Raw genomic sequence first — 20,340 nt, forward strand, 5'->3', positions numbered from 1 at the left:
GAATGGACCCATAGGCTCATATATTTGAATGCTTAGTCTCTAGGGAGCAACACTGTTTGAAAGGATTAAAAGCACTAGGGGTGTGGCCTTGTTGGAGTAGGTGTGGCCTTACTGAAGAAGTGTGTCACTGGGGGTGGACTTTGAAGTTTCGAAAGCCTATGCCAGGCCCAGGTGCTCACTGGCTCTCTCTCCCCATCCCTCCCTCTTCTCTCTCTCTGCCTATGGATCAAGATGTAGCTCTCAGCTACTGTTCCACTGTCTGCCTGTAGGCTGCCATGCTCCTCATCATGATGATAACGGACCAAACCTCTGAAACTGTAAGCAAGTCTACAATTAAATGCTTTCTTTCATAAGACTTGCCTTGGTCACTATGTCTCTTCACAGTAATAAAACAATGACTAAGACACTAGTCTCTCCCGGAGATTTTTTTTTAATTGAGAAAATGCACACAATTTTATGTTAGTTCTTAAACTACTTGAACTAAGGTATATAGTGAGACACTTCATTAAAGATTATTTCTAAGTAGAAATTGATTAGTCAACATTCTAGCATGTAGAAGGTGGGCTCACTAGCCCCCAACCTGTGAAGCTACTGACAGTTAATGGTTTCTGGATAGGGAGAGTCAATTTTCTTTAATAGTGTGGCCCTTGACAGGTCAACCACACTCTAGTAGATGGCTTCATACTTATGACTATGAGGGCAGCACAGACTGGACTCACTGGGCTATTTTTTTTTTTTTATAAAGAAGTAGGAAGGTGAATGTTGGAGATAAAGCTAGAAGAGTTAAGAGAAGTTGTGGGGTGGGTATGATCAAAATACAGTATATTAAATTCCCAAAGAATTAATAAATGTGTGTATCTTAAAGGAAGTTAAACTATTTGGGCTGACTACTCCCCACAGACCCATAAACTAACAAAGCCCCCATAATAGTTAGGAGAAACCTCCTTTTAAATAAATGGTTGGTCGGAGTAGTCCAAATGATTCTCAAAGCAATAGAGAGTATTAATGCCTTGCTTGCCTCTCAGGGGTTGAGGGTGGGCCCTATTGCTGAAGACATTGAACATGTAAAATACAAGACTCTGGGCTGGAGAGGTGGCTCAGAGGTTAAGAGCACTGACTGCTCTTCCAGAGGTTCTGAGTTCAATTCCCAGCAACCACACGGTGGCTCACAACCATCTGTAATAAGGTCTGGTGCCCTCTTCTGGTCATACATGCTGTATACATATTGAAATAAATAAATCTTAAAAAAACAAAAACAAAAAACAAGACTCAAATTCAAGCTGGATCTGATATGAAAACCTCTTTTGTCACAAGCTACCAAAGGAGAGAAGCAACTGAACAGTCCTACCCAGTGGCCACACCCGTGAGCTCTGGCAATTAGCAGCGTGACTAGGTATCTGCCAAGTGCAGCCTCTGTCACGCATGTGTCAGGGGTAACCAGATGCTGTCTAACTGGATGTAAGGCCCATTCAACACTAGGAAAATCACAAGCCATCTTCCCAGGGCTGGTGAAGTCATCAACATCAGAAAAGGCTCTGATACCACCACTTTGCTAGACCAGCATAAATTCCTTACTATACTCTAAAGGTGAGCCTTATACCTAGAGCCAAGTATAGCTGCCACCCCTCATCAAAGAAGCTTCTCTTTACAGCAAATGGAGACCATCACAGGAAAACCCCAACGAGACAATGCAGAGATCAACAGATCATGAGGAGTCCAGCCCCAAAGAATACATCTACATCACAGCTTCTGTGTCTATATCTCATCAAACATAGAGGAAGAGGGAGCAGAAGACTTTTAAGAGCCGGAAGACCAGGAAGTCTACAGTCAGTCTCTTCTAGAAATGGCTGCATAAACAAACCTGGAACAGCGGCAGTATCAGTGAGTATCTTAACAAGGAAGTGGGAATTTCTGTGGGGTCTACCCTAGACCAAGAACTACAGGCGACTAATGACTGCTGGGGAAGGAGAATTAGCTTCAGGCGTCCAACGCAGAGTCATCAGCCCTAAAACCATACACTCAACAACACAGACAGGCTTAGCAGGCTGTATTTATGTATCTGTGCACACACAGACACACACATGTGTATACTGTATTTAATGATAATAAAGGAAAAAGAGTCAATCAACTTGAAAATGAGGGTGACACACGGGGAGTGGGGGAAGGTGAGGGTTGAGGTAGCTGGGAAGAGCTGGAGGGGGAAAGTTATGTAATTCTATTTCAATTAAAATCATTTTTTAAAAATGTGCTAGGACTAAATGGGACTAAAAATAAGCTAAGTGATAGAACACTTAACTAACACAAATATATCCCTGGGTGTGTACACACACACACACACACACACACACACACACACACACACACACACACGTAAGTGCAAGGAAAAGACAAACCACCAACACTAGCTACATTCTAAGGAAAGGACTATAATTCAAAGGTGGGGAAAGAGCATTCTTGTTCCAAGCAAGATTTTCATTTGGAGACCCTAAATCAAAACCTAGAAAACAGGAGGTTGATGGTTTGTTGTTTGCTGTTCAGGTTTCTGTTTTGTTTTGCATCTCTTATTGATATCTAGAGACTGCTGGACAATTTTCATTGTCTTGAAATTTTAGACCACATGAAAAATGGAAACCGATCTAGGTTTAAATTCTCTCTATGAGTTTTAAAAGTCAGTGCCAACCAAGTGTGGTGGCACAAGTTTATAATCCCAACACTTAGGAGGCTAATGCAGGGTCTCATCTTCTGTGGAAACAATAGCATCCACATCCCACAGCCGCTTGGTCCCAAGCAAACACACAGAGGCTTATTATTATTTACAAACTATATGTCCTATGGGTCAGGCTTCTTGTTAGCTAGCTCTTATAAATTAACTCAACCCATTTCTATTAATCTATTTGTTGCCATGTGACTGTGGCCATGGCGTTATCAATCTGCTGGCATCTTATTGCTCCTTGAGTGGTGGGCTGGTGTCTCCCTACTCTACTTTCTCCTTTAATGATCTCTCTTGGATTGTCCTGCCTGGCTCCATCCTGCCTTGCCATAGGCCAATGCAGCTTTATTTATTAGTCAATGGGGGTAACACATATTCCCAGGGTACAGAAAGACAGCACTCTCAGGTCCTCAGGCTTGCACTGAGACCACTATACTGACCTAAGCCATCCACACAGTGGTTCCTTTAATGGAGGGGTTTTGTTGTGGTGCTTTGATTTGTTTTAATAATTCATATAGTAACATAAAGGATTTGTCTTATCAGAAAAATTCTAAAATAAGAACAAAATATGAGGGTTCAAACAGACTAGATCAGTGGTTCTCAACCTTCCTAATGCTGCAACCCTTAATATTGTTCCTCCTGTTGTGCTGACCCCCAACCATAAAATTTCATTGCTACTTCATAACTGTAATTTTGCTACTGTTATGAACTGTAATGTTAATATCTGCTATGCTGCCCCCAATGGAGTTATGACCCACAGGTTAACAAAGAATCACTTGACTAGAGAACAGACTAGAACACATGCATTCAAAGTTAGTATTTATTTAGCAGGTACCATATAACACATTTTATACTAAATATAAATATAGAAAAGGAAAACCCTTGCCCTTGAGACACTTACAAGCCAATAAATATACAGATTATCCAAAGCTACAACTAAGATTGGTCTGGTAGCACTTGTAATCCCAGCACTCAGGAGGCAGAGGCAGAGGCAGGGGGTTTGCAACAAGTCCAAGTCCAGCTCCAACTGCACACAAAGCTGCAGGCTAATGACTTCTCAGTGTACTAAGTTCTAGGATACACAGGAAGACCCTGTCTTAAAAGCATACAAACAAACAAGCCCTGCAACTATATTACAAAATGCTCTGGGGAGGAGGATATGCTAGGGTGACTCAGAGGTTACAGAGGGTAAGAGCACTTGCTGCTCTTCCAGAGGGACCGAGTTTGATTTCTAGCAGCCACATCAAAGCTCACAACAGTCTATTAACTCTTGTTCCAGGCAATCCAATTCCCTCCTCTGGCCTCCCTGTACACCAGGCACACATGTACAGAGACATACATGCAGGCAAAAACACCCATAAACATAAGCAAAATTTTTAATGCCGTGAGGGAATTTACCAGGTGTCAGAACCATACAAAAAATGATTCATAAAGAATATAGATTCACACCAAGTAGGCCAGCCCTGAGAGGGCTGAGGAAAGATAAATTCAAGGCCAGCCAGGCCAGATAGCAAGACCCATCCTGTCATACACACATATATACATACTAAAAGTATTTACCCAAACACTCAAATTTTAAAGACAAACACAAACAAACACATACCTCTTTTATTTTATCACTGTATTTCACGGAACAATTTTCTAATGAAAAGTCTTCTAACTTCAAATATGTGCGTTTTTGTTTTGCTTTTATGTGTATTAACAGTGTCAAAAGTTACTCAGTTACTTTTAATGACAATCATTCAGGGAAGCAACTTTTACATTTTAAAGTTTTGTATATTTAACTTTTTTTAAAAGAGGGATCTCATAGGACTACCCCTGCCTGTGATGGTCTCAAACTTCTGGATTCAACAAATCCTTCAGCCTTGGCTTCCTTAGTGCTGAGGCTCCAAGAGCACACTGCCACATCTAAAGACAATTTTTTAAAAGAAAATTTGGAAGATTTTTTTCTCTGAATATCATAACTATACCTGTAAGTGTTAGGCACATAAAGGTACTCAACCTGATCTCTCAAACCTACTACTTTTTTTTGTTTTTTGGTTTTTTGAGATAGGGTTTCTCTGTGTAGTTTTGGTGCCTGTCCTAGATCTTGCTCTGTAGACCAGGCTGGCCTCGGACTCACAGAGATCCACCTGGTTCTGCTTCCTGAGTGCTAAGATTAAAGGTGTGCACCACCACCACCCGGCACCAGGTCACTTTTTAAGTTAAAGGATATCCTGACAAGCTGTCAATATTTTAAATTCTGAGGAGATATAACATTTCAACTATATCTCAGAGACAGAAGGGAAGAAAGGACACAATGTTAGTTAGTCTTTAAGGAGACTGTAACACTGAGCAAGGCTCATTCAACCATTTTGATGGGAAATGAACACACATCCTATCTGTCTAAGAATAAACTACTCATGGGCTAGAGAAATGGACAAATGGGTAAGAGTGTGCACTGCTCTTTGTAAGGACCTGAATTCAGTTTCCACCACCCAAAGCAGGAAGGGGGCTCACAACCACAGTAACTCCAGGCCTAGGTCATCTGATGACCTCTTCTGGCCTTGGTGGTCACCTGCTTCCATGTGCATCCCACCCCAAACACATATACGTACTTTTAACTAAAACTAAAACAAATCTTCTCTTTAAAAAAGAGCAAACCTGAAGCTGGAGTCTTGCAGCATTTGCCCACAATGACCCAGGCGCTAGGTCTGATCACTAGCACCACAATCAAACCCACATGGAAATGGAGTTTTTAAAAACTGTTGCTGGGTGTGGTGATGCATGCTTACAACCCCCACTCTGATCCGTAATAGTAAAATATTTAAAACTTTAATAAATAACTTTATGGCAGAGTGAGGAACCCCAAAATTTATCTTTAAAGCTGGGCAATGACACAAGCCTTTAATCCCAGCACTTGGAAGCTGATGCAAAAGATCCATGCAAGTTCCAGGCCAGCCTGCATGAGTTCCAGGCCAGATTGGAGTATAGTGTAATACTTGTCTCAAACATTTTTTCTACTTTTGAAGAACAGCTTAAAAGAATAAGAGCCAAAAAATGCCCAGATACACACATTAATGTGCTCATTAACCTATAATTTTACCAAAAAGTTGTTTTTTTTTTTTTTTTTTTTTTTTTTTTTTTTTTTACGAGTTTTAAAGTAACATTAGGACTTTTTCTAACTATCTATATAAGCTCAGGAACCGACTTTCAAGAATACTGGGTAACTTCAGTGTTCACGTATCTCAATGGAAAGACAATCTGACAAATAAATCATTACATGAACAAGTGATTACTGAACTGCCCATGGACCCACTATGTTGTACCAAAACCAGCAATTCTTAAAAAATCAAAAATTAGTACTCACCAGCAAGGGTATAATCCATATCAAAACCAAAACACTTTATTTTTTCCATGGCTAAACTTCGGTTCACAAACACCCTATGCAAGAGAATAAGAAAATTGCATCTGGATTAACACTGAAGTTCAATGAAGTTATTTTCTGCTGACTTGACACTATGGTATGGACTTAAGGGCTTTAACATGGTGACTTGATGTTACATATACACAGTGACTACTGGTGTCTGACAACTTAAACATACCCTATGATTAGTTCCCTCCTCTCTCCTCTGCCCCTCTAGTACACCAGACCTTTCCCCGTGCTCACAGTGAACATACAGATCCTAGACAAATGCCTCCTAGGTAACTGGAGTTACAGATCCCACTCCCAACCACTAGTTTACTCTCTATATCATCTATTTGCATATTTTTCTTCAATTTCACATGTAAGTGATAATCATGCAGTATTTCTACCTGTATTTGGTGTATTCACTCAGCACAGTGTCATTGACGTTCATCTAGGAAGCTGCACACAGTAGAATCTCCTTTTCAAAGCTAAATAATATGTGTATACAGAGTTCATATTCACCCTACATCTATGGATGAATACTGTGGTTGTTTGAATACTGTGGTTGTTTCTCTATCTTGATTATTTGAATAATGATGCAATGAACACTGGAGGGCATCTTTACAGGGTAGGTGATCTCATTTTCTTTAAGGTACCACTGGTTTATAAGGTACTTGGATTACTTTAATTTCTTTGGGAAACTTAGTGCTATTTTCCACTGTGGATATAACAACTTATGCAACACCCTTGTATGTCTAATTAATTTGAACCTTCTTGTTTAGATGATCTGTGATTTTGAATACTTTTTCATGTATCTGTTGGCAATTTATGTATCTTCCTGAGAGAAAAGTCTATTCAGGTTCTTTGCCTATTTTTCAACTGGGTTTTCTTTTCTGCTATTTATCTGTTTCCATTTAGATAAAAGGGGTAGGAGGAGATTTCTAACAGTATGGCCCAGCGGTGAGGCAGGCCCAGCGGTAAGGCAGGCCCAGTGGTCAAGTAATCAAAAGGTCTTAGAGTAGCACTGGAGCCCAGGAATTCAAAGCCAGACTGGAAAACATAACAAAAAATAAATAGCTGGATATACTGATGCATTCCTGTAACCCCAGGAGGGCAGAGTCTAAGGCAATCACATATTCCTGGCTAACCTGAGCTACATATAGACCCTGTCTCAAAAACAACAACAACAACAACAACAAAACCAACAAAAAACAAAAACCGAAAGCCCAAGTAAATAAACAAATAAAAAGAAAGTAAGCCATGTGTGAAGGAGCATTTAGAAGTCTGAGGCAGGCCAATCTCAAGTTCAAGTCAGTCTGGGATATATGGTGTCACCCTGTCTAAAATTAAAACAAAACAAAAATCCTCCAAGCACAACAACCTGGGTTCAATCCCCAGCAGTACATAAAACCAGGCATGATAGCACACACCTGTAATCCCAGGTGGAAGCAGGATAAGCAGAAGTTTAAGGTCATTCTCAACTATGTAATGAGTTCAAGGCCAGCCTAGACTACATATGACTACGTCTCAAACACACAAACACACACACACACACACACACACACACACACTTTCAAAGACTTCTTCACAAACATATTCTTTGTTACAAATTATAGTAAAATGGACAGCTTTAAAGAAGGACAAGTTTTCAAAGATTTGCTTAAAATAATTCAATTGAAGACTTAAATGCAAAACTGTATTTTCCTGAAAAACATGAAAATCATTTGCATCTCATGGACATAACTGCTACCACACATAAGTTAGTTTAATAAATCTGTTAATTTCTGACAGAAGTGTTACATAAAAAACTTAGACTTTCCCTAAGAAAATCTAGTATCTTTGGGGGGTGGTAGCAGGTATGTTGGCAATGCTCTTAAACCCAGAAGAGGCAGGCAGATCTCTGTGAGTTTGAGGCCAGACTGATCTACACAGTTCCAGGTCAGCCAAGGCTACACAAAGAAACTGTCTTTGAAAAAAGGAAAAACAAAAACAAAAACAAAAACAAAAACAAACAAACAAACAAAAAAAACATCTGGTTTTTGAAAAAATCACTTTTTATTTCATTTTGACTTAAGTACGGTAATGGAAGAAAAAGAATATGGACAGCTGAAAGAAAAAAGAACCAGAGGAGAAATGATACCTAGCCAAACCTCCTTTTTGTTAGTTTCTTATTTTATTATTTTAAAGAGCTAGAAAAGCAAACGCAGGGCTTCCTCATCACACACTCTATCACAGAGCTACAAACTTAAAACAACACAAGTCTGTAACCAGGCACCACAGTGATCCTCCCAGGTTTTACCTTGCCTTTTCACGCTAACAAAATCTACTTCATTACTAACAATCCCCAGCTAAATGAATCCTTTTGAAACCAACAGAGGTTTCAATGGTTGTATCTCTGAAAACTCAAAGCTATACTAATGCTAGGGCTTTTCAGATAGGCTCAAGCCTGGCAAAGGGCCAACTGTATAAACCTTTGCTCAGAGCCTTAACAGCTGACATGCCTAAAATATCCCAAGGATACAGGCAGGAGTGAACTGAGGAAGACTTTTTTCACATTCTACATTCTAAGAAAGAGGTAGAGAACCACGGAATTTTTAAAAGTCATTTCAGTTTTGATGGAAGAAGATGTTAGCTGGTTTTAGAGTCAGCTGAAGCAGCAGGGGAGACTGCTAATGCAGAAAGGTAGAAACATCTCAAGCGAAGTTCCTTTCATGGTCAGAAAAGAGGCTGCACATGCTTGTCATGGAAATCGACCATAGCACACGTGTTCTCAAAAGCCAGCAAGAGCAGCGCATCCTTGTTAACCTCTAGGAATAACATACTTCAGGAATATGAAAATCTGTTTTTGCCAAAATAATCATTGCTAAATATCCATCAAGTTGTATTTCTCATTCCTCTTTGGCTTAACTAATTACATTACCTACTCAACCAACACATGTCTCATTTTGTGACACAGATCATGGAAATTGTCTTTTGAGAGTAGTCAGAGCTACAAAAGTTAAATGTTCTTAACATGAGGAAATGTGATCTGGCAGGTGGGCAGAAGCACCTGCTCAAAGCCTAACCACCTGAGCTCAGTCTTAGGACCATCAAAGAAGAGAACGCTCTGTTGTCCTCTGGCTTCTCCAAGTGCCTGCAGTGGCATGCATTCCCACACATACACACATCTGCACAGACATGTACACACAACACAGTAATAAAACATTTTAATTAAGAAGTAATACTTTGCTTGGCAGTGGTGGCACACGCCTTTAACCCCAGCACTTGGAAGGCAGAGGCAGGTGGATCTCTACGAGTTCAAGGCCAGTGTGGTCTACAGTGAGAACCAGGAAAGGTGCAAAGCTACACAGAGAAACCCTGTCTCGAAAAACCAAAAAAGAAGTAATACCTTTTATGAAAAATCATCCAAAACAAGTACTCTAATTCACAGAACCTCTTCCTAGCCCCTCCTCATTTCTATTTCATCTTGATGTGAAAACCTCACAAGGACTCTCATCTTTCCCTAGCTTACTATGTGAAACATGGCAGGGAGGAGCGATACAGGAGATCCAATCTGCTGTGGGAGCAAAGCTTGTAACCACCAAAGGAACCGATGTGCCATAGAGTACGAAGCCAAATTACAGGTACTGTGCATAGACGGTAAGGTTTACAAAGACAATAATCCCTCAACTGCTGAAAGAGAAGCCTTCACTCTGGCACAGGAGAAACCTTAAAGCTTCCTAGCGTGTCTCAGGAGAATCAACAGACACTTATCTCTCAGCCTGAAACCAATGACATTCTCCACTGAGTTTATAACTAGACAAAGTGTAAGATGCTGTGCCAACTATAAGGTATTGATGAAAAGACTAGCTCACTGACCCACGTATTTCAAAACAAATAGATTAATCAAAATTTTCTATGAGTCCCAAGACCTTTCTACAGATCTACCAATGCCAGTCTACTATGTTCTTTTTACTAAATTATTAACTAGTAGAATAATTCTACCTATGTTCAAGAGCATGAACATATCTGTAAAAATTAAAAGCAAGCTTTAAAATATATAATTACCACCCCAAAACTTATGACTAAACTAAGCATCCAATCATAAAGCATAACTATCAGCCAGAAAGTCCCACAGATAAGCCACCTGTGAGTTGAAGATCTGAGCATTAACAGGAGAAACAATCTCTGGGAGATATACAGGAACACTATAAAACCTAACACAGACCTCAATTAAAACATGTTTAGCAGTATTCACTATCATATCCCACTGCAGAAAAAAAAAAAAAACTTCAAGAAATTCCATTCAAATACAGATATTAACTGCAAGAAATAAAATCATTACTATAATGTACTTTATGAATAGGGATCTAAGACTCTCAGACTTAACATAAACATGCAACTTACTATATTTGAAATTCTGTAAACAGCAAGCTCTACTGGTTTGGGTTTGACTACAATTGAAAGCAGAATTACCTCATCTGTCACTGGTTGCCGTTTTGCAAACCGAAACTATCTGGGTAAAGTAGTTCCTGAAGTCACATAACAAAATTCTTCTTAAAATCCCTAATAGAATTCTTTATGGTGTGTGACTTTAACCTAACTTCAAGAAGACTGTTTAGTCTGAACCAGGCCCGGCAACAGCGTGGATCTTCTGAGACAGTGTGGGAGAAAACACCTCTGTGTCTAATTTAACTTGTCATTGGATATCACTGTTGCTCCACACAAATCCATTTGGAACAGAATCTCTCTGGCAATGGTGAACTTTATCTGTAACTCCTCCCTTTGCTTAGGAGTCACAGTTTCCTGGCCAGGTGCCCGCTGACAGTTACTGCAACAACGAACGAGAGGAAAGACTCAACTGTGAATGTTCTTGGACATCTGTTTTCACTGTGAGCAGCTGCCATTGTGCATTCAAACTACAAGCCAAGGAAAGATTCCAAGTGCATCTGAGTGGGCAAATTCAAAGTATGAACTATAATAAATTGGTGTCATAGCTGCAATTTCAGCACTTAGGAGGCTGAGGCAAGAACTGCCACAGATTTGAAGTCAGCCTGAGCTACAGAATGAGACAAATAAAAAGAGAAAAAGCAAAGAAAAATGCTCTCAGTGTAGTTTTTATGAAACAATTTAGCAGCTTTTTTCAGATCCGTTCTTGCTTCTGCCACAGCATTTTTCCACACTCAAGCATCAAGCCACATCCACATGACCCATGTGCCTTTGTTTACATTCCCAATGTCTTTAGAATCCAGGTCTTTCACTCCAGTCCTGCTGCCAACGATTTACCAAGGTCATAATTCTCCAGAAAACATCTCTCACTGTTTTGTCCTCACACTGATGCTAACTACTCTGAAACAGGGCTGCTTGAAATGTTGTCCATAAACCAATGCTCATCTATAAATATTTCACTAATCTGTGACGATACAGAAATTCCAATTACTTAGAAACTTTTACAGCAATCTAACAGTAAATATTTTTAATGAACGTAGCAATAAAAAGTGCCTATAATACCAGCACTTTTGAACAACCGAGGCTAACCTGAGCTACAAGTGAGAGCCTCTCAAAAAAAGTTTTCTCTGTGTAATTTGTTTTTACTAATTTATAAATATTACCAATTGGAACTAGAATGGAAAATGTTAAAAGCTAGTCCTCTCAGGATAGCCTGAGAAGTATGGTTCTAAAGCCCAGTTCTAACATGGTACTCTCTCTAAAGTGTCTTAGTCAATGCGCAAAACCATCCAACTAATAAATTACCAGTTTTTTAATTTTCAAGGAGTTGAAACCTTTTATTATTTTGTTAAAATCAGTTTGAGCTCGTATTATCCATACCATGAACCCTTTTCTGTTATTAGTTATTACTTTGTTAAGCAAACTGTTGGCTATTTCCTAAATATGCCATGTTATTAATTATAACTGTCTGTTTCTGTTATAATTCAAGTTCCTGCATCTCAAATGCTTTCATTGAAAAAAAAAACATTTGGGGGGGTCTCATAGACGGCTCAACAGTTAAGAGTACATGTTACTCTTCCAGAACCACAAGATCTAAGTTCAGTCCCTAGTACCTATATCAGATGGCTATAACCATTCTAACTGCAGCTCCAGGGAATCTGTCATGCCTTCTTCTGGTCTCCATTAGCACCTAAACACATATGGCAGGCATATAGACACACACACACACACACACACACACACACACACACACACTCATGAAAAAAGAAAGGAAGGAAGGAAGGAAGGAAGAAAGGAAGGGAGGGAGGGAGGAAGGAAGGAAGATAGATAGATGTGCAGCTTTTTTTTTTCTTTTTAAAGGAAGAATATCCTAGGGTGGGGTAGAGCACCTGCATAGCTGGGGGAAGTATGAACATGGCAATATTCCAGCTGTGCCACAAACAATAATGCTCAGATTACTTCTCTGGCTCAACCATAAGTGTTTCATTTTGGCAACTATCTATTTTGATATACACATACAATATGCAAGTAATTATCTTACCATTTGCTTGATTATAATTTGGAGACCAGGATTTATAGCCTTCCTAATACCAAGCAGATAAAATAGCTTCAACTGAAATGTAAATTAGAAACAGTAACAGTGTTTGGCAGAGCTTGTAGAGAGGACACAATGAGGAGTTCCTGCTAATGGGTACAGAATTTCTTGTGGGAAAAATAAAGTGTCCTAAAATTAAAGAGCTGAAGATACTACCACTTGGTTGAGCCTAGCAAGCACAAGACCCTGGGTTCAATCCCTAGCAAAATGAATGACAAGAAAGAAAGATAAGTAAGAGAGGTAAAAGGGAAGAGGAGAGAGAGAAGGGGAGGGGAAGGGAGAAAAGAGGAAGGTAGTTATATAATCAGTGTTATTAGTTGCACAACTTTGCATATACTAAAGCCACTGAATTTCAGGCTCTTGCCAGAAAATAAAATGGTGTATTTACTGTACTCGAAACCAATGTCAGATTTTCAACATTCTCTAAGAAATTACAGATAAGACCTTTATGCTGCTGGAAAGCAAACTAAGGCTTTGTGCAGGCTGTAAACAATCCACCACTGAGCTTCACTCCTACCCCTAAGTAGATTCTTCAAAGTTGCTTTATTTGTTTCATGTTGGTTGCAAAGGTTAACCTGTCTGCTCAGTGGTGGTAAGAAATAAAGGGTAGGACCTTTAGAATCTAGGGTAAACAGAGACTCACTCCAAAAGGTCTACTTACAAGCAGTGCCTAGCAAGCTCTTGGAGATCATGAAATCTTTCTACTCATTCAGTGAAGTTATGAAGTCCAAAGAATGTGGTGATATTTTATTTGTGCTCTAACAAATAAAGTTTGCCTGGGGAATTAGAGAACAAAGCCAGCCACTATATTTGTTTTGGTTTTGTTTGTTTGTTTTTCTTTCTGGAGCTGAAGATGGAACCCAGGGCCTTGCGCTTGCCAACCCAAGATTAATTTCTTTCTATTTATTATGTATGGTGTTCTGCCTGCAGGTATCCCTGCAAGCCAGAAGAGGGCACCAGCTCTTATTACAGATGGTTGTGAGCCACCATGCGGTTGCTGGGACTTGAACTCAGGACCTCTGGAAGAGCAGCAGCCAGTGCTCTTAACCTCTGAGCCATCTCTCCAGCCCGCCAGCCACTATATTAAACACAGAGGTCAGGCAATAGTAGCACATGCCTTTAATCCTAGCATTCTGGGAGGAAGAAATTCATCTGGATCTCGAGTTCAAGGCCACACTGGGAACAGAGGCAGGCATGGTGGCACATGCCTTTAATCCCAGTTCACCACAGAGGTCTGAAGGTCTGTACAGACAGGAAGTGATAAAGCTGGGCAGAAAGAGGAAGTGGATATAGCTGGGCAGAGACAGGAAGTAAGATGGCAGGGCACAGAAAAGTATATAGGCATGAGTATACAGGAATTAGCTCTCTTGGGCTGAGGACTTCCTAGAGACAAGAATTTGTGGCTGGCTTGTTCTATTCCTCTGATCTTTCAGCTTTCACCCCAATTATCTGGCTCCAGGTTTTCTATTAATAAGACCATTTAGCAATTCGGAAGACAATGACAAATACACACAATTTTGTAACAGTTTCAGGTAGCCTAATAACTACAGACCTTAGACAAGATTTTGTTCCAAGCCAGAGATGTGCACAGGTGGAGAGGATGTGGAGGAAAGTGCTGATTAAAAAGCTACATTCGATTCAGATTCTAAGATTCTTGTGCAACTATATTAGAAATGCAAAAGAAAAGCCATGGTGTATCACTCCTTTAATCCCTGCACTGGGGAGGCAGAGGCAGGTGAATCTCTGTGGGTTTGAGGCCAGCCTGGGTTACAGAGTGAGTTCCAGGAAAGACTCCAAAGCTACACAGAGAAACCCTGTCTTGAAAAAACAAAAAACAGAAATAGAAAAGAATCTGTAACCTAGCGAGGTCTGGCAACGTTTGTGTTCCTTGTTTGCCAGTCCAATAGTGCTTCCATGACATCCCCATCCAGCGTAACCTTAGAATCCATCCTTCATTCAATAAATCATCTCCCCAAATCCTCCTCTAACAAATAATCCTTCCTCCATGTACTAAGGAAATTAAAAATAAAGATCACTATAGGCACCCAAGTGCAGTCCTAACTTCACCTTAAAAATAAACTGGCATTTTTACTGTCCCTCACTGTCCCTGGGATGGCTGGCCCTGCCCCTCGATGGGACACTGCAGCAAGAGGGCTGGCCCCCACACTCAGGAGAGATGGCATGGGAAAGCTGGCTCCCCCCCTTGCCTGAGGGGGGCTGTCCCCAGGCCCAGATAAACTAGCACAGCTACTACCCAGACCCACATCCTGGGCCTTTGATTGGCTCATCCTAACATCTACCACATCAATGGCCTGCAGAAGTGTGTGAAGGGACTGGGAAGAGAAGTTTCAGTGAAGGTCCTGTGATGATGATGTACTAGGGGCCAGAGTGGTGAGGTGACTCACACCTTTAATCAAAGATTAAATCATAGATCTCTGTGAGTTTAAGGCCCGTCTGGTCTACATAGCTGGTTCCAGGACAGCCAGGCATACACAGTGACCCTGTCTTAAAAAAAAAAAAAAAAAAAAAAACTGAAACAGAAACCCAAACCTGAAGTTTAAATATATAGATATATACTAGAAATCATACAGTACTAATTTTTAGTTTTCAGATAAAACTAGTTTGTTTTAACACTGTCTCTAAGGAACATTCTTTTTTTTTTTTTTTTGAGCTGAGGACTGAACCCAGGCCTTGCACTTGCTAGGCAAGTGCTCTACCACTAAGCTAAATCCCCAACCCAGGAACATTCTTTAAAAAAGGCATATATTTTGCTTACTAGATTATTCCAAGAAAACAGCAATTTGTGCTTTCATTCTAAATAAATGCCTTACATCTTTTTTGTTTGTTTTGTCTTGATTTTCAAGACAGAATTTTACACTGTAGCCCCAGCTGTCCTGGAACTCCTTCTGTAGCCCAGGCTGGTCTTGAACTCAGAGATCCACCTTCCTCTGCCTCCTGAGTGCTGGGATTAAAGACATGTGCCACCACTGCCCGACAGCCTTGCATCATCTTTAAGGTGCCTTATACTTAGCACAGGAGGCAGTGCCTCAGTCTCCTAAAACGTTCTAGAGAAAAGCCAATGCTGAGGCAAGAGCAGAGCAAAGTTAAGATGATCCAGATGGACACTATCACTATTCTTAAACAACCACACTACACACAAGTTAGAAGGGGAGGGCGGGGCCAAGAAAAGTCAGAGCTTTACCAGGAGACTCTACAAGATCCAGGCATGGCAGCACACATCTTTAGTCCCAGCTCTCGGGAGGCAGAGACAGGTGGATCTCTGTGAGTTTAAGGCCAGCCTGATCTACAGACTCAGTTCCAGGACATCCAGAGCTACACAGAAACCCTGTCTTGGGGAGGAAAAAGCCTACAAGAGCTGAAGATAATGTATGTTTATTATCTTTCCACCAAAGGTTTCAAAAGTACACCTTAAAAAGATTAATTTTAAATAGTGAGGGGAAGAGCCAGTAGGATGGCTCAGTAGGTAAAGGGGGTCTGCCAACAAGCTTGAGGACCTGAGTTCGATCCCCAGGATCCACATGGGAGGAGCAAATCAACTCTCACAAGTTGTCATGTGACCTCCATGTGCACACCATGGCACAATTGCATGCATAGATGAGCACCCCAAAATTAAATAAATAAATGTATAAACATTGTTGGGGGTTATAATGTCTGTACACTTGTCTAGCATGCACAAAATCCTAGGTTCTATGAGGGAGGGAGAGCACTCTAGAGCTTTAAGGTAGAATCTACCCATTTTAAAAAAAAAAAAAAAAATCAGCTGGTAAAGAAGCTGAGGCAGGATTGCTTGGGCCAAAAGTCAAGAACAGCCTTGGCAATACCATTTCAGGGGGGGAAAAAAAGGAAAGAAAGAAAACTCAACTGTATTACCTACAAAGTTGGTAAGTTTTGACTGCTGTATACAATTATACAACAACTACCACTATTTCCTTCAATCCAAAATATACATGTGCTTTCATAATACTCTCCCCAACTCCTGACCCTAAATTACCACACAGATCACTGCTTTTTTTTCCTCCCCACATGTAAGGAGGTTTGTGGTGAGGTTTGGGGAGGTGTCATGGTGTCATTCCTCAGGAGCCATCCACCTGAAGTTGTGGGTTTGATTTTATGTTTATGTGTGTAGTATATGTACACATTTGTGTGTGCATGGGAGGTGCATGCTTGGAAATTGATATTAGATGTCTTCCTCAACTGTTACCTGTTGTGGAATATTAGTTTAAAACGTGTTATGTTTGTTTATACTGTGGAATATTTGTTTAATGAGGCAAAGATGTGTTGCATTCTTTTATGTTGCATTTGTTTAACTCTGTGAAGCTGGGTTACTTTGCCTGACTAAAACACCTGATTGGTAAATAATTAATAAAGAGCTTAACAGCCAATAGCTATGCAGAAGAGAGAAACAGGCAGGGGTGCCAGGCAAAGAGAATAAATAGGAGAAAAATCTAGGGAAGGAAGAGGATGAGGAGCAAGAAAAGGAGGAGAGGAGGATGCCAGGGGCCAGCCACCCAGCCAGCCACAAGTAAGGAGGAGAGAAAGTAAAAAGCCCAGAGGCAAATGTAGTAAAGAGACACAAGACAATTTAAGTTAGAAAAGATGGCTACAGACAAGCTAAGCTAAAGTAAGCTATTCATAAATAAGAACAAGTCTCCATGTATCTATTTGGGAGATGAGTGGCGGGCACCCAAAAAGCTTAAAAAACAACAACAACAACAAACTAACTACAGTTCTCCACCTAATATGTTGAGACATGGTCTCTCACTGAGGCTGTAGCACAACTTGGCTAGCCAATGAGCTCAAGGGAACTCCCTGTCTCTACCGCCATTTCCACCAGTTGTTGAGATTACAGATAAACACTACCACTGCCTGCCTTTCACATGGACGCTGGGACGCAAACTCAAGTCCCCATGCCTGCACAACCAACACTTTACTATCATCTGTATTTAGCATCACAGTATTCAAGTAAATTGAATCATATATGGAGCTGTGTGTCTGGCTTCTTTTACATAGCATAGCACTTCTGACATTCATCCCTGCTGTTGCATATATCATAATTACTTCTTTTATTCATAAGTATTCCACTATATAGATATAACACGATCTGTTTATCCACTCTGTCAAATTTGGGTTGTTACCAGGTTGGGACTATTCTAAATAATGCTGTAATGAAGCATCATCATCATCATATATAAATAAATCTCCATGAACATATACTTTTTTGTTTGTTTGTTTTTCAAGACAGGGTTTCTCTGTGTAGCCCTGACTTTCTCAGAACTCGCTCTGTAGACCAGGCTAGCCTTGAACTCATAGAAATCCACCTGCCTCTACCTCCTGAGTATGCACTAGCACTGCCCGGCTCTACTTTCATTTTTCTTGGGCAAATATCTAAAAATGGAATTAGTAGGATGATCTGGTATCTTTAACTTCAATTCTCTCCTCAGCATGCGTGAGAGCACAGTTGCTGTACACTGTCAGTCTAGTGACTGTGGTGTCAGGGCTGGAAAACAGAGCCTCACACATGCTAGCTAGCCAAGCATTCGGCCATTTAGTCACACCCGATGCACACATACCCCTACAGGTATTTTTAGCTATTCCAATGTGTGTGCAATGGCATCTCATTGTGGTTTCAACCTACAGTTCTCTAATTAGTTAGTAAGCATTTTTCAAGTGCTTTTTGGCATTTTTTGCTTTTTTTTCCCCATTCAGGTGGTTTTTTCCATTTTTAAGATACATTAACTGTCTTATATGTAGTAAGAGTTTTTCATATATTTTGGATATAGGTTTATGAGAACACACAAAATTATAGATACAAATATGAGAATTTTTTCTCAGTCTGTGGCTCTCCTTTTTGTTTTCTTAGTAGTATCTTTCAAAAAGCAAGTTTGCTTGTTTTGATGAAGCTGAATTTATTTATTTAGTGTTTTATATGTTTTAAGTAAAATAATCTTTTCCTTATTCAAGGTGACAAACATGTAGCTGGATCTATAATCCATTTTCCATTATTTTTATTTTTCTATGTGTGTGTAGTTTGTTTAAAAAGTAACAATTAAGGCTGAGGATGTGGCTCAGTTGGTAGAGAGCTTACCCAGCATGCATGGAACCCTGGGTTTGATCCCCAGCACTGCATAAACTGGGTGCAGTGGTTGCATGACTGTCATCCCAGCACTTGGGAGGTAGAAGCAGGAGGGTCAGAAGTTAAGTTATCCCCGCTACCTAACAATACCTAACCTGAAATACATGGGACTATGAAAAAACAAACAAAACAGGAACCATCCAAACCAAACTAGCGTCTCACTAAAATCCCTGGATTTGCTGCTCAAAACCATAGGGTCTATCAATTTCCTATTTGATCCTGTGATCTTTGCATCTGTCTTTATACTAATATCAAATTGTCTCAATAACCATGGGTTTACACAGGCTCAAACATTCATCCCACAAGGGGACACAATATGTGAGCATCAGTAAGTTTACACAAACATAGATGGCATAGGCCAATCATTCCACAATGCCTCCATGTAATCAAGAGGGGCAGTAAACATAAAGTTGCTAATAAACTAACACGGCCTTATTTTTTTTTTTTATAGAAAACTTACTGTGTGTGTGTGTAGCAGCTGAATGGGGGGGGGCGGTGCACCAGCTCACAAATAATGACGCAGTGACTTAAAATTTTAATTATGAAAGCTCAGCCTTAACTTAGGCTTGTCCCACTAGCTCTTAAAACTTAAAATAACCATATTTTTTATTAATCTAACTTATACCACATGGCCTTTGCCTCTCTCCCATTCTATGTGTCCAACACATCTCTGTGGCATCTAGATTCACCTCTTCTTACTCTCTTTCTACCCGAAGTCCTACCTATACTCCCTGTAGCTAATGACCGTTCAGCTCTTTATTACACCGATCACAATACATCTTCACACAGTGTACAAATACCCCACAACAGTGTGTTTAAGTGTACCTTTGTGTGTGCATTCAATTCTGCATGTGCCCATGGTCATATGAAGGCCAGAAGACAACTCTGGGTGTAATCATTTTTTCTTTTTCTTTTCTTTTCAAGAGAAGGTCTCTCACTACTTAGGAACTCTCCATTACTGGCAGGCTGGCTGGCCAGTGAGCCCCCAGACACACCTGTCTCTGCTCTCAAGGCTGGGATTACAACTGAGCACTGCTGCTAGCTACTGTTTGGGTCTTGTTTTTTTCCCACAGGTTCTGAAGACCAAACTCTGGTCCTCTGCTTCTCCAGCCCAAACATTTTTATCAGCAGAAATACACTCTAAAATAATTTGTTAAGTATAATGTAATAAATCCATAAAGTATTAACATGATTATTTATAATTAAGGACTATATACTGTACATAATTATACGGGCTTTACTTTCTATGGCTGGCAGCAGAATTGATCTGTTTACTCCATCATACCATGAAAACACAAATAATGCATGTACACTGACCTTATGTCACCAAGAAACAGGAAGTTTTCACCTCCATTATAATCTTATGGGGTCACTAACAGATACATGGTCTGTTTCTATGAAACATCATTTTGTGGCACATAAAGTATTTCACAAAGTAACAAACTGCTGAACATTAATGATAGAAATAGTTGACTATAAGGATTCTAACCAAGTCAGGCTAGTGCACACAATCCCAATACTTGGAAAGTAGAGGCCAGAGGAGTTCATGTAGCCTCAGGTGTAAA

At 40.1% G+C, this 20,340-nt stretch overlaps 1 protein-coding gene across 14 annotated transcripts in view; it reads right to left on the reverse strand.

The window, feature by feature from the left end:
- Nt5c2 (5'-nucleotidase, cytosolic II) overlaps nucleotides 1-20,340 on the reverse strand; it is a 130,715-nt gene that overhangs the window by 26,175 nt on the left and 84,200 nt on the right. For all 14 annotated transcript variants that reach the window (XM_036171682.1, XM_036171728.1, XM_036171738.1 and 11 more), the window contains one exon: nucleotides 6,060-6,133. In XM_036171682.1, coding sequence (XP_036027575.1) covers nucleotides 6,060-6,133 — 74 coding nt within the window. The remainder of the gene's footprint in view (nucleotides 1-6,059; nucleotides 6,134-20,340) is intronic.

This window comes from Onychomys torridus, chromosome 1, assembly GCF_903995425.1.
Source record: "Onychomys torridus chromosome 1, mOncTor1.1, whole genome shotgun sequence".
In the NCBI taxonomy this organism is placed as follows: domain Eukaryota; kingdom Metazoa; phylum Chordata; class Mammalia; order Rodentia; family Cricetidae; genus Onychomys; species Onychomys torridus.